Source organism: Uranotaenia lowii, unplaced genomic scaffold (genome assembly GCF_029784155.1).
Source record: "Uranotaenia lowii strain MFRU-FL unplaced genomic scaffold, ASM2978415v1 HiC_scaffold_213, whole genome shotgun sequence".
Taxonomy (NCBI): Eukaryota; Metazoa; Arthropoda; class Insecta; order Diptera; family Culicidae; genus Uranotaenia; species Uranotaenia lowii.
Window position 1 is genome coordinate 38,732 of NW_026598106.1, and position 14,753 is coordinate 53,484.

General features: G+C 39.4%; 1 protein-coding gene across 1 annotated transcript; it reads right to left on the reverse strand.

Annotated features, from left to right (window-relative positions):
* Nucleotides 1–11,426: 11,426 nt before the first annotated feature.
* LOC129759624 (uncharacterized) lies at nt 11,427–14,456 on the reverse strand. Its single transcript, XM_055757117.1, has one exon. It carries the CDS (start codon nt 12,774–12,776, stop codon nt 11,481–11,483), a length of 1,296 nt encoding a protein of 431 aa, XP_055613092.1. The 5' UTR covers nt 12,777–14,456; the 3' UTR covers nt 11,427–11,480.
* Nucleotides 14,457–14,753: the final 297 nt, after the last annotated feature.

Below are 14,753 nucleotides of genomic sequence, written 5' to 3' on the forward strand. Positions count from 1 at the left end.
CGCTCTTTGCAATTTGGAAATTCTTTTAGGTGAAGACGACGGGGTCGTCGTTCTTTGTTCTGTGAGAATAAGACGTATGCAATAAATTTAGTTTGGAGTGGAAATTAACACTTGTGCTGTTCAGCAATGTGTTGTGATTTCCACTCAGCTAAAAATTCTACAAGGCGACGTTTTCAGAAATGTGAGAACGTCTGGTTTCTGGATGATTTGGTTCTACTGAGACGTGAATGTTTTATGTCATTATTACTCGAGACAATTAATAATTTTGAATGTTAGATTTAACATACTACAGTGGTCTCTTAGACCGTCCACAAATGATCGCACAGCAACCGTTTCCACTAGGTTACTGACGGCGGACTCACTGGCGAACGTTCCTTGCAAAACGTGTGCAGCGGTGAGTTTGGCAGCTAATTTTGTAATTTCGTCTCCGACATTTCTGCTACCTTGGCGTTTGGAAAGCATCTCGCTTTCCACTGCCCTCGGTGTAAGTTTCACCCCGAATTTTAATTTCAATGTCTCAATGGCGTCATCGATGGTTGCGATACCATCCAATGCCCCGCGGGCGGTTCCTACTAAGGTAATTTTTAAAAATTTGATCAATTCGGCGGGAGTTACTCCCTTCGAATAGTCTTTCAAGAGTTCAATGCTCTCTATATAGCTTTGCAAATTAATTGCTGAGCCGTCAAAGGGTTTCACCACTTTCAAGGCTATATTCAGATCTACCTTAGCCATTTTGGATGGTATACCACTTAAAAAATTTTGCTTTCGAAGTTCCATGAAATATGACTAATACTTGTTCCTGAACAATGTTTTGATAACCTGCATATATAAGTTAAGTTTTCATTTGAGGGCAATGGCCACTCTTTGATGATTCGAATTTTATCCGGGTTTGGCTTAACACCGTCGGAGGTGACGATGTGCCCTAAAAACGCAACTTCCCTTTTGAGGAATTCGCTTTTATCTAATTGAATTTTCAAATTATATTTTTCAAGTGTAGCAAAGATTTTTCCTAAGTTGTCTATGTGTTCAGTTAGACTGGTTGAAAAGATGATGATGTCATCCATGTACACCAAGCAGATGACCCCAATATGCTCCCTTAGCACATTGTCCATAACGCGTTGGAAAGTGAAAGGGGCATTTTTTAACCCAAAAGGCATTCTGAGAAATTCATAGTGTCCATTCTCGACACTGAATGCGGTTTTTGGAATGTCCTTTTTCTCAATTTCCACCTGATGAAAGCCAGAGGCTAAGTCCAGTGTAGTAAAATACATACACCTTCCTAGCTTGTCCAGAATATCGGTGATATTGGAAATTGGATATCGATCGTCTACCGTCTTCTCATTCAATTTACGGTAGTCGATCACCAAACGCCACTTTTTAATTCCAGAAGCATCCAATTTCTTAGGAACGATCTACACAGGGGACGTCCATGGGCTACTAGACTGTTGTATGATGCCTTACTCGAGCATTTTCGAAATCTGACGCTGCACCTCTTCTCGGTGACAAAAGGGGTAGCGGTACGATTTCGTATGAGACGGCAACTAATCTTTTGTTATGATGTTATGTTTAATCGTACTTGTGAAGGTCAATTTATCGCCTTCCAAGAAGAAAACATCTTCATGCTGATGAATCAGTTTTAAGAGCTTGTTTCGTTCATCACTATTCAAATGTGATATTCGAATTTGCTCATAAAGAGATTTTGGTAATCGTGATTCTTTATCACCAGGTGTACTTGTTTCAAAATTATTAATTTCAGGTATCACTAGTTGTTGATCTAAATTTAATTTACAACACTCATCAGAGTAATCAGTAATTACTACACGAGCTTGGTTGTCCTTAGCATTGTGCAGCCCAGAATGAATTATGACGTTCTGCTGCACAAATAAATCATTTTCAAGATAAAAATCGCCATCATTTGTTCCCATAGAAAGACCAATAATTTTAGTTTCATGGGAATTTAAATGAACATTTTTTATATCTGGATACTTTCGATACATCTTAATCCTTGTATTGAAAATTTCTAATTCATTTGATTCCGTTAAAATGTTAGCTTGATAAGTTTTTAATGTTTCGTATCCAATTAAGCCATCAAAAAACCGATGGAAATTGAGTACATAAAATGTAGATTTTTCAATTTGATCAAGTTGAGGAAACGGGTTAAATTTCACATATCTGTCTATTTTGTGTTTTCCACTGATGTTCCGAACATTTAATGGGGTTGTAACTTTGCAATTATCGTAATTCACGTGTTTTGGATCTATGTAATTTTTGTTGGCTCCCGTGTCGATTAAAAATCGGAGAGGGCCTTTGGTTGTCTCAATTAGAACCGCGGATTCTACGGGTTTCAAAAAGATATTCCACGCAATTCGCACGATATTCGTTCGCGGAAGCACTCACGGCGGAAGAATACACTTTTCGAAATCCGCGCCGACTGCGCCAGTTAAGTTTTCATTGATCAGTGAATTCTTTTTAAAAAGAAAAGAACTCGACTGCACGACTTGGAGATTAAACTAGAACTGACTTTATTCCTATTCTCTACAGAGTTTAAAACCTCAATCTAATGCGCACTATTGTTGGGATTCCGGGAAGTCCGATCTGATGGGAACAGAGATTTTATTTTTTGCTTTTTAAGGTGCTGCCGATAAGTTGTTCATTTGGATCGCACGATTGGCGACTCGTTCCGTTTGTTGGCGGTGTAGTTTTATGATCATGTAATGTAATCATGTAATAAACCGACTCCTGGCAGGATCGCCATGATTTACTACGGACCTTTTGCCCGGTTCGGCTGTGATATGAATGACTATTCTGATTGGAGGTTCTCTTAAGGCTAACTTTATTTTTAATTCCTCTTTACAGTTCTAGAGCGGTGACCGACCGAACACGGTCCAGTCCGAAAGTGAGTAGTCAGCATCTTGGGCTGAGCCCTCACATTGGACTTTGGTCGATATAGTTTATTTATGCTTTGCGTGCATAAACGAACTGTAATCGCTTACGGTTGGTCCGGGCTTGCTGCTGTGTTATTAGTATGCGATTCGCGTTTATAAGTTTTTGATTTTACTTAAAATTATTTCTTTCGATTTTGAGTTATACTCATGAAAGTTATACTCACAGGAAGTACAATAAAGTACTGCGGGACATCGCTTATAGATCCTTGTTCCTATTTGATTTGTCCGGGTTGGTGCCTCTTCTCCAGCGTGCGTCTTTGCCTTCCTCCGGGGACGATCGGCTTGGCGATGATGGAGCTGGGTCCGGTCCTCGCAGTCCTACTTGGTGGCTCAGAGCAGCTTCGCTTACTTACTAAGTTCTTCTAAGTTTTGGGTTTATCCGTTTACTGGAAAAGGGTCCCGACTTTTGGGCGCCAGTAATGAATCTTTGGCTGTGATAGACTTTTAAAAAAAGCTGCTACCAATCTGACGGTCAACCATAGACTGACTTGAGCAATCAATTTATTTCTCTATAATTTATTTCTCTAAATACATACATATTTTTCTTACTACTAAAGATGCGTCGTCACCAACAGATGTCGGTTTCTCCACGCGCCGCATAAAATCAGCATAAAATGTGCCTCTAGATCCCGATGCGTCGCTGGATTTCTGCTGTCGTATGATTTAGGCTGGTTTAGATTGATATGATGATAACTTGCATATGATTTATTTTTCAGTTAGGACTGACGTCATTGACACTGATTGCTTGATAGCTTCTGTTGTTGTTAGCCGTTCGTATTTTATGATAGCACGTATAACAACGTATGCTGCAATGCAACTACTATAATTGTCGCTATACCAACGTATGCCAATACCGTTGTTGCACTAGCAGTTTTTTCTAAATGTGCCGTTTGTTGCACATTAGAATTTATTATTTTGATAATGTCTTCATGACTTTGGGGTGGTTTGGGTGTAGTGTTCTCATTATCCATTTTGAATAATTTTACACTTAATTCACTTGATAAATGGAAACTGTTTTCATATATCAGACTAATAAGCTTCGGATTTAACTAAACACTTTGCTTTACTTTCTTCTGATAGAATACGATCCCATCTATTTCGCTCTTCTCCACGAAAACGACGTTTTGGCGTTTTGTTAATTTCGGTGGCACTTTTCTAATAATCTTCATGTGTTCCACTTGCGGAATATATGTATGGTGGGTGATTGGAATCATCCCAACACTCTTCTTCCATTTTCACACGAACATACAAATGTGTTCAGTATTTTCACTTATTAACCTTAAGATTAACATAAATGATCTTTACAGACAATACACCAATACGTTACACATTGTCGGATATATTATTGGACTCCGTCTCTGCTATGAATGCAGCCAATGCCTCCAGCAGACCTTCAGGAGGTGAAAGGGGGATATCTGGTAACTCGTTTGACTCCGATACTTCAAGGACATGTCCATCTACCGATTCACCCAACTCAAAGTCTAAGTCATCATCATCAAATTCTTCTTCGAAGTCCTCAGGGGCAACCTCTTCTAGGGGTTCTAGCTCGTGTTGAATAATCGGAACGCACATTTCGGGGATTCTGCTACCACCAACTTCCTTGTCGATATCTGTCCACAGAGGATCCGGTTAGTTTCTTCTTGATACACGTGTACAACACAAGTAAGATAAAAACAATAATAATTATAACTCCGATGGATTCAAATACCGATAGGTGGGCAACAGGCCGTAGTACCCAAGGACTGGTAAATTCTGTTGAGATCTTCCCCCAATTTTTCCGTTAAATCATGACGCAAGAAACCGGTTTCCTCATGTCGATAGATGGTGGGAGCAGATAGATGCTTCGTAACTTCTCGAATCCTTCCACCCCATCGGCCAGGATTAATCAGCCTCTCCCTATACCAGAACATTCCGTTTGGGCCGTCAACTGGATCGTGACTAATTTGGATTGGATCATTCCAGAGTATAGGGTCTGAATGGTTGAGAAGATACCCTAGGGAATATCCTCTGATAGAGCCCGTGTTGTCCTCGGGGAAAACCAAAGTCTCGTAAAACCCGGAGGCAACAAGCACTGAATTTCTATTGAGTTTTGAACTGAGCTGTACAAACTTTCTGTAAAAAACCAAATGAGTGTTGCAGACCACAGAAGAAGACATGACTCCCAAGATTACTTGGTAAAGATGACGTGATTCTTATACATGTCTAAGCAAATGAAACTGAATTCTAAATTTGAAATTTACACAATTTAATCTGTGATCCTACTAATCAAGTGATCCTGCCTTCGGAAAATCGATTGAATTTTCGGGACGTAACTTCAAAGAAGTTTTCGGGACGAAACTTCAAAGAATTTTAACGCAGCACTGTTTTAAAACATCATAGATGATTTTTCAACATAGTTTGGATCAGTTTTATTTAACAACTTTGTGTTCATAAATAACTTGTAAGATGACAAAGTTATAATCAAAACTAATTTGCTTGTATTAGCTTTGATGATTTATATCAATCACCCTGGTATGATAATTGAAAACTAAAATAATAGTTGGGCACCACTTCCTTTCGAATCCGTCTTAGAAGAAGACGAAACGAACACGAAGGCACCAACAACAACAACTCCATCATGTCCTTGCTCTTGTTGTACGGCATGCCGCGCGTTATGCGGATAGCCATGTACATACGCTACGCACGCACGCTTCGATGGCTGAACGGCAACTGAATGGATAGTCGACGGCACCTCGGCCTATCACTTTCTTCCTCCATGGATTCGGTTCGGTCGGTCTTAGGTTAGTGGAACGAATCGAACCACACAAGAACGGGTCCACCGTTCTGTAACTTGCAAGTTTGAAAACGTACATCGCACCATCCCGCTGCATGCAAGCAACTTGCAGACTGTAGCTATCTTCGGAAATGATTCTTTCTGTTCGGCTCAAGGGATTTTATCTTCGGGCTTGCAAGTTTGCAACTGTTCCTAACTTCGGAGAATCGTTTGTAATTTTCGGAACGTGCAGTCAAAGGATTTTACCGCGCGGCTGACTTTTACTTGCAGACACGTTCGACGTTCTGCACATAAGGCAGAAAGAATCAGTTTGCAACTTTGCTAGACGATTCTTGCGTGGCTGACGGCGGGCTGTTAGAGTCGGCTAAAAGTCGTGCGCTGCATGCTACATGTAGGGATCTCTTTGCACCTCTGGTTATAATAGGTATATTGAATATTGATTATAGATGAATATTGGTTATAATATTAAGTTACTCACGTTGTTTTTTTTTTCATTTTTTTTTTTGCATGGTTTTTCTGCTCCGATACCTAAAAATTTAACAGATTTCGCTGTATCTTACAATCGTGACTTGTGTAAATGGAAACGCTACTTATCTTGTCTTTCACTCTCTCTGCGGTGCTGGTTGTTAGACAGGGGGCGCGATGTTCCACGTTATGATGACATCTATTTCATCCCGAATCATGGCCAAATGGTTGAACTCCTTCCGGGTGACGTGGTTCACTACAGCTGCTCCGGCGGCTACAGAAAATATGCTGTCCACCAGCTTGTTGTAAGCAATCGCCTCCGTTGGCGTAAGTAGGCTCTCGTGGATCTGCATCATAAGTCGGTCGCGTATAATGTTCAATTGTTCCTTGCAAACTTGAATGATTTTTCGGTTTGCCTCCCATTCACTGGGTACTGCGTTCATTATCGCGATTTCACAGTAATTAATGTCTTAAACGTTTGTCAAATTGTTCAATCGGAGGGTGCGGTCAGCCATTCTTTCATTTTGGTAGAGGCCTGTCATTTCCGCCACCATTAGGACCTGAAGGGGAATCCTACCGTTTTCCATAATTGCCTGCATCCGGGATTGGCATATTACGTTGATTAGCATTGGCATCCACATCTTCCGGTCATCTTCGTTAAGTCTAGAGATCATGCGGGAGGTCTTGAAGATTAATTGTCTGTAAACGGTGGGGCCTGATAAAAAGTGGCCGCGCAGGTCATCCATCCAATATATGGATGAATTCGCCTTTAGGTCGTCCCTAGCCTCTGCTGCGTTATACCCATCGCGAACACCTCTGGCTCTATTTGACTCCAACGATGCGGGAAGCTGTCTAGGCAACTGTGCAAGTGCCTGATTATTCTGCGGAGCTTGGCCTCGATCGATAGGAGCCGAGGAGGGGCCTGATGCACGTGACACCGGATCCGACATGATTGGTAAGGGGGAGTCTCTACAATCTGTCTTTGATTCTAAGGCAAAACTATTCGGAGCAGTGACGTAGTCCTCTTGGAAAGGAACGGTTATAGAGGATGTTGATGGTTTGTTCCTTGATACGATTTTACTCCGTTGAAGGTTGGATTCAGATTGATTTTTTATTGTTCGATAAGTTCTTGACAAGGTTCCTACTGGAGACGCCTGAAGCACCGTTCTATGTAAAAGCCATGTACACGATCACCAATCCGTGATCGATGTACATGCGAAAGAGACAAAGACAGAAACCTCGAAAAGCTATGACTGCACACATGGTAACAGCGAGGTTCAGTAAATTTGAAATGCGACACTTTCGTTCGTCGCAGTAAATGCTGATGCTGAATTTTGTGCAGGCATTGAACTGAAGGTTCAATGCCGGTTAGTAATAAATTTCTCAGCATGTTCTCACTGGTGTGGTCTGCTGAGGATGTAAGAATTGGAAGGCATGAAAATGACATGTGAAATCCACATGTCACACCATCCCCCTACGGGCCAAAATTGAAAGGTAAATTATTCGGATTTGCTTCAAGTGCCTCTCACAATTTTTAATGATTCTATATAATATGTTGATTTCGGTTCATGATTGCAAAATAGGTATTATTTAATTATAATGTTATATTTCTGTATCACGTTTAATTTTAATTGTATGTTTCTGTATCCTGCACCCCTTCCCCCTTAATGGAAAAGGAGGCGGTTTAGCTGCCTATTTGATTAGTCTTGATATGTGTACTTCCTGCTCTCTATTATCTGCATTTATTATTGTTACGTTTGGCGTATTTATTTTTGTAATCAAGAAAGGTCCGTTGTAAACGGGGTCTAACTTGTGTCTATTTTCTCTTTTTAAATACACTGTATCGCCTATTTTTATATCTGTTATATTAATGTTATTATTGACTGCATTTGTTCTTTTGATTTTTTCTTTGTTGAGAGTTTGCATGACATTGTTGTGAGTAACTTGTAATCTATATTTTAGTTCTTTTTGATACGAGTCGAAGTTATATAAGGGATCAACGTTATTGTTACAAAATTCAAAAGTATTACATGTTTTTCCAAAAATTAATTCGAATGGCGTGAAATCGTGTTGTATGTTAGGCGTTGTATTGTAAACAAAGCAATAAAAGGGAAGCCACTCATCCCAATCATTCGTGCGTTGGTTTGAAAATATCCTTAAGTATTCGTTCAAGCATTTATGGTTGCGTTCTAACGCACCGATTGTTTGAGGGTGGTAAGCTGTTGAGCAAGTGTGGTTTAATTGTAGCAAATTGCATATTTCGTCAAACACTCCTTTGTATTCGGTTCCTTGATCTGTTTTGATACATCTCATGGGACCGTATATAAGGATGCATTTTTCTACAACTGCTTTAGCTATTGTAACAGCTGATTTGTCCGGAATGGGTATTGCAATTACATACTTGGAAAGATCGCATTGCAATGTCACTGCATAGCGGTTTCCTTTTTCAGTGAGAGCAAACGGACCGATGGTGTCAATGGACACTACATCGAAGGTTTTGTTAGGTGTGGTAGTAACGATTGCTGGCGTTTTTGCTGTAATCGCATGTTTATTTATTTTACAAAGTTCACATACCTTGACGTAGTCTGAAACAGTTTGTTTCATATTTGGCCAAGAGTATAGGGACTTTAATTTTTTGTATAATCTATTTATACCTGGATGACCTCCCGTCGGAGAGTCATGGTATTGTTTTAATATGTTTTTAATTTCTTCCGATGTTTTTATTTCAACAGGTTTCTCGTAAATTAATATGGTAGCGTTCCTAAGAACTGCATTACCGAAACTTTTAAATGAATTTAAATCAACATGTGTGAATATAATGTCGTTTGTTTGTATTGCTAGCTTTCTTGGATATGTTGCTTTCGTATTTGAATTATCGGCAGGCCTGCCATCGATTATTTTTAAAACTTTTTCTAATTCTATTCTAAAGTTTTCGGGATTTTCTATTGCTAGAGCTAACGTTGGAGTTAGTCTCTTCCGGAATTTTTTATCGTATATTATCATATTTATCGATGTTTTATCATTATTATATGAAAATGTTAATTTTGGCAAGTCGAATGCTTCTAAACTACTGACAGCTTCGTACACGTGAAGTTGATCAGGCTTCTGTGTCTGGCTGGTAGTTGTTGTAGCAGCATTTTTCTTTGCCATAGATCTAGTTACTAAATACATGTTTTTTAGTGTGTCTGACGTTATTTGAATTCTAGATAACGCATCAGATAACACATTTGAACTACCTTTAATGTATTCTACCTTAAAATCGTATTCCTCCAAATCCCATCTCATACGTGTGAGTTTGGATGAGGGGTTTTTAAGTGAAAATAAATATATTAGTGGTCTATGGTCAGTACGTATAACGAATTTCCGGCCATAGATATATGGTCTAAAATACTCGATGGCCCAATGTATGGCGGTCAGTTCCTGTTCGATTGTTGATTTGTGTGATTCACCTTTTGTAAAAGCCTTGCTGGCAAATGCAATTGGTAATTCAAAATCTCCAAAACGTTGAGCCAGTACTGCTCCGCAAGCTACTTTGGACGCATCTGTAGTGATAATAAAATCTTTTGTGTAATCGGGGAACTGTAAAATATTTGGTGATAATAATTTCATCTTAAGAGTGTCGAATGATTTCTGACACTCCTCGTTCCATTTGAATATTGAATCCTTGCGTAATAATTTGTTTAGAGGGTTGGCTATATCTGAAAAATTTTTGATGAAGCGACGATAGTAATTACAAAAAGCAACAAATCGCCGAACTTCATCTGAATTCTTCGGTACTGGGTAGTTTCGAATAGTATCATATTTACTTTTGTCGGGTTGTATGCCATCTCTCGAAATATGGTGTCCTAAATAAGTCACCTCATTCTTGAAGAAATGGCATTTAAATGGATTTAATTTAAGTTTGGATTTTCTTAAGTGCTGAAACACTTCGCGTAAATTTGCTATATGGTGATTAATTGAGCATCCTACTATGATAATATCATCTATGTAGAGGAATGCACAGTTTGGAGGTAGACCGCTTAACGCGATGGACATCATGCGTTGAAAGGAGTTAGGGCTTATGTTTAGACCGAATGGAAGCCTATTAAATTCAAAATGGCCTTTATCAGAGGAGAAGGCTGTGTATTTTTTGGAATTTTTGTCTAATGGGATTTGATGAAATCCAGACATTAGGTCGAGTGTAGAAAAGTATCTTGCACGACCCAATTGATCCAAAATTTCATCTATCCGCGGGAGTGGAAATTTATCTGGGGTTATTTTTTTGTTCAGTTGACGGTAATCAATTACAAGACGCCATTTTTTACTTCCATTTGAATTTGATTTCTTTGGAACAAGTAAAATAGGCGAGTTGTAAGGTGAGGTTGAATTTTGAATTATCCCTTCATTAAGCATGGTCTGTATTTGTTCATTAATTTCATTTTTTTGAGATTCTGGCAATCTATAGTTTTTAATATATGTCGGTTTTTGGTCATTGAGAGCTATACTTTGTTCGTAAAAATTGTTTTCCGTAAGCAAATCACCTTGAAGCGAAAATATGTCATTAAATTCAATGCAAAGGTTTTCAAGTTTATCTCTGATATGAGGATCACTGTTTTCAAGTTTCAGTTCATTTTTCAGTTTCTGAGCTCGTTCGCTAATATTTTCTTTGTTTGTGTTGTTTGAAATAGCACAAAAGTAAAAATTTGATAGGGGTTCATGTTTGGGATAGAAGTTTGCCGGTAATAAAACTTCCTTAGTTGTAGTATTAATAATTTTAACATTACAATTGCCTTTATTTACCAGAGTATTAGCGCAAAATACTCCTGGGAATATTTCTTCTGAAAAAATTACACTGTCTTCCTGAATGTTAATGTTTTCAAGTTGTTTGATTATCTCACACCTAGCTGGTATAAGATTTGAGTTGACTTGCTTGTTTACTATTGGAATTGTAAATGTTTCAAAATTGTTTGTCAGTTTGAGAAGCCAAGAATCATAATCTATATTGCATTTATGGTTTACTAGAAAATCTCTCCCTAAGATTCCATCAGTAGGAATCGGGAAATCGTTTCTTACTATGTGAAACATCTGAGGTATTTTAATATCATTTAATATGATATTTGTTTGCGTAGTACCCATTGTACTTACGTTTCCATGGCCAATTCCAGCTATGTCACATTTTTGGCTTGGATAATAAATCTGAGTTTTTCTTAATAATCCACATTTGACAACTGATATATCAGATCCGCAATCAACAATGAATGATAATTGCACATCGGACATATCAACCATCAGTTGGACGTAATTGGTGGCAGACACATTTATTGTATATGCTGCCCCAGCTGTACCCCTAAAGGGTGGATATTTCCATTTGTTGACTGTAGAATATGTTGTTGCTGTGGCATTTGAATGTGTGGATGCAACGGCATTTGAATTGCCTGGTGCGCTGGCGGCTGATATTGTGCACCGCCTTGGTGTGCTAAAAACATATTCGATGGATACCGTCCACGCTGAGTCCAATTGCCTCTTTGATTCGAGAAATTACCTCGATGAGACCAATGACCCCTCTGGTTTGAAAAATTTCCACGATTATGGGGCGAGTTTTGGTACCTAACGTGTCGATCATGTTGGTAAAAGTTTGAATAATTACCACGTCCTCTGTGGTTTGTTCCACGCCCTCTTGGGTGGCTTACTCGACCTGTTAAAATTTGAGCATTTGTAGCAGGTGAATTGTTGTTACTGGTGATTTCATTATTTTCCATCACCTTTTGAATTGCGTCATTAATTTTGTTGAAGGTCCCAGCCTTCAAAATAAGTTTTGTGTCGGTATTCTTGCTACCGCTTATTAGAGCCTCGACTCCTTTTTTGGTTGCCATCGTGTTGGCTCTGTTTGCTGGGATTTCTTCCCTTACATAGCATGATTTAAGTTGTGTTGTTAAAGTTTCAACTTCGTTACAAAAAGTTTGAATTGAATCTTTTTGTCTGGTTGCTTTTAGCTTGGCCAGAACATTGTCCGAAGTAATTTTTGACTCGCAGTGTTGTTTTACTGCGTCTATGATGCCTTGTAAATCATCGGCTCCTGCAATTACTTGCCGGGCTACGCCTGTTAGCCGTGATTTTATGAGCTTCACTACGGTAACTTGAGCTGTTTGTATTTGTGCGGCCGTGGCTGCAGCAAAATCACTTTGTACCGTGTCATTGAATAAATTTACGGAGTCAATGAAAGCATCCAAATGCTGTGGTGCGCCATCATACATTTGAATCAGCGTCGTACCCAATTTTACGTCTACCTTTGGGTTTGCCATGTTTCTTTTATGTAACTGTAAAAATGATAACGACACTTTTGCTAAGGTCTTAAATGAAATCAGATGATTTCGATCAAGCTTTGAATCTATTAAAGTTTTTATTTCGCCGTACAGTAACCTTGCCGACTTTATAAAAAAAATCTGTTTGGTTCCCCCAAAGAGATCTATTAAATCTAATATTTCGTTGTAATAGATTCTACTTTGGTTTAGTTTGTTCAATAACGTTGCTCTCCTGTATCTTCGATTAGGATTTTTCTTAAGGTTAACTAAGATTTTCGACAAATCTGCCAGTAGTGAATCTACTTGGTCCATAAATTAATATTATTATTTAATTCTGTTTTCTGCTGTCATTTTTGTTACACTATTATGATTTTTTCTTACTTACAGTTTTCTATAACATTGTCCTACCTCACGTTTGTCGGTTTTGTTGTTGGTTTTGTTGTTAGCCGCTGGCATACTAACTGCGCTTTTGCTCTACTCAGGTTTCCGGTTACTGTGGTGGCTGTCGGTGGGGACGCTCCATGTTGCCGGTTATCCCTTTGTTGGGGCCGCTCCGAGTTGCCGGTTGACCCTTCGGTGGGGACGCTCCTAGTTGCCGGTTATCCCTTTGTTGGGGCCGCTCCAAGTTGCCGGTTGACCCTTCGGTGGGGACGCTCCTAGTTGCCGGTTATCCCTTTGGTGGAGCGTTACTAGCTCTGTCACTCGTGTACACTTTACTCTTTTGATATTTCAGCTACTGCCACACTGTTCATTTTAGCACTGTTTTTTTTTTTTTTTTTTTTGTTTGTCCCTTTTTTTTCTCTGGACTTTGCCTTTCTTGTTAGACTTTGTCTAGATCTGCCATTGCTTTTACACTTAGGATCGTTTTTTTCTGCACTCTTTTGTGCCAAATTTTGTAAATTACAAACACTAGCTGGATTGTAACTAGCACTAAGATGATGTTCAGTTTGAGCGCATGATCTTCGTGAAAATCGCTATGGGTTTCCTGATTGTTTATAATGGTGAGATCTTTATCTCCCGACACTGATGCACTAGGTTTTGATGCACCTGTTCCCATTATTAGTCGCTGTTCGCACACTGATGCACACTTTACACTAGATCACAAATTTCTAACACCTGGACTTGGTTTTTTTTTTTTTTTTGACACTTGGCTCTTGTCACGGTATTGCCATGATACGATTTTACTCCGTTGAAGGTTGGATTCAGATTGATTTTTTATTGTTCGATAAGTTCTTGACAAGGTTCCTACTGGAGACGCCTGAAGCACCGTTCTATGTAAAAGCCATGTACACGATCACCAATCCGTGATCGATGTACATGCGAAAGAGACAAAGACAGAAACCTCGAAAAGCTATGACCGCACACATGGTAACAGCGAGGTTCAGTAAATTTGAAATGCGACACTTTCGTTCGTCGCAGTAAATGCTGATGCTGAATTTTGTGCAGGCATTGAACTGAAGGTTCAATGCCGGTTAGTAATAAATTTCTCAGCATGTTCTCACTGGTGTGGTCTGCTGAGGATGTAAGAATTGGAAGGCATGAAAATGACATGTGAAATCCACATGTCACATCTATTATTAATCGGTAGAATTATATTGATTATAGTAGTATTAAATTGGTAAAACCTGTGGATTAAACGCCTTAATGAACTAATTATCGTAAATAAGTATATAAGAGTAATACAGAAATGCAACTTATATGGAAATATGATACGTCAGTAGGCATAATTGGCGGACGCTTCTTGAAGCTCTCTCACAAGCTGATCATCTGCAAGCGCGTTTCCAGCATCCCCTTGTTGTATCTCATACGCGTCGAAGATCGCTTGGACACGGTCCGGGTACTGACACGTGCGTGGTAGACCCATATAGGCCCTTAGTTCCGACTCCCCCTGGTACTTCACTAACGCTTCTCTCGCGATCCAGGCTAGATTTCTGTACTTATTCGCCGATATTCCTTCAAGGGAGTGAACGAATCCGTAGTACGGATTGCGATCTATCAAGCGGAAGGCATTCATAGCCACTCTCGCCTCTCCTGGGAAGAGACCCATAACCCGTCCCCATGGGAAATTGGGAACAAGATCCATAGCTTTCTTGATCAGGGTTACACAGGTCAATCCGGAGAGGGCTGCTTGCCGTACGATTATCCGAAGTCTCATGTTTTCTTCAGGTATGATTTGTTCTATGGCTCTAAATCTCTCGGCCACATTGTTGTCAGTGAATACAATCGGAAATCGGTCGTAATAACGGCGAATCAGGTCTACTGACAAAGAGATCTGACGTCCCAGATCTG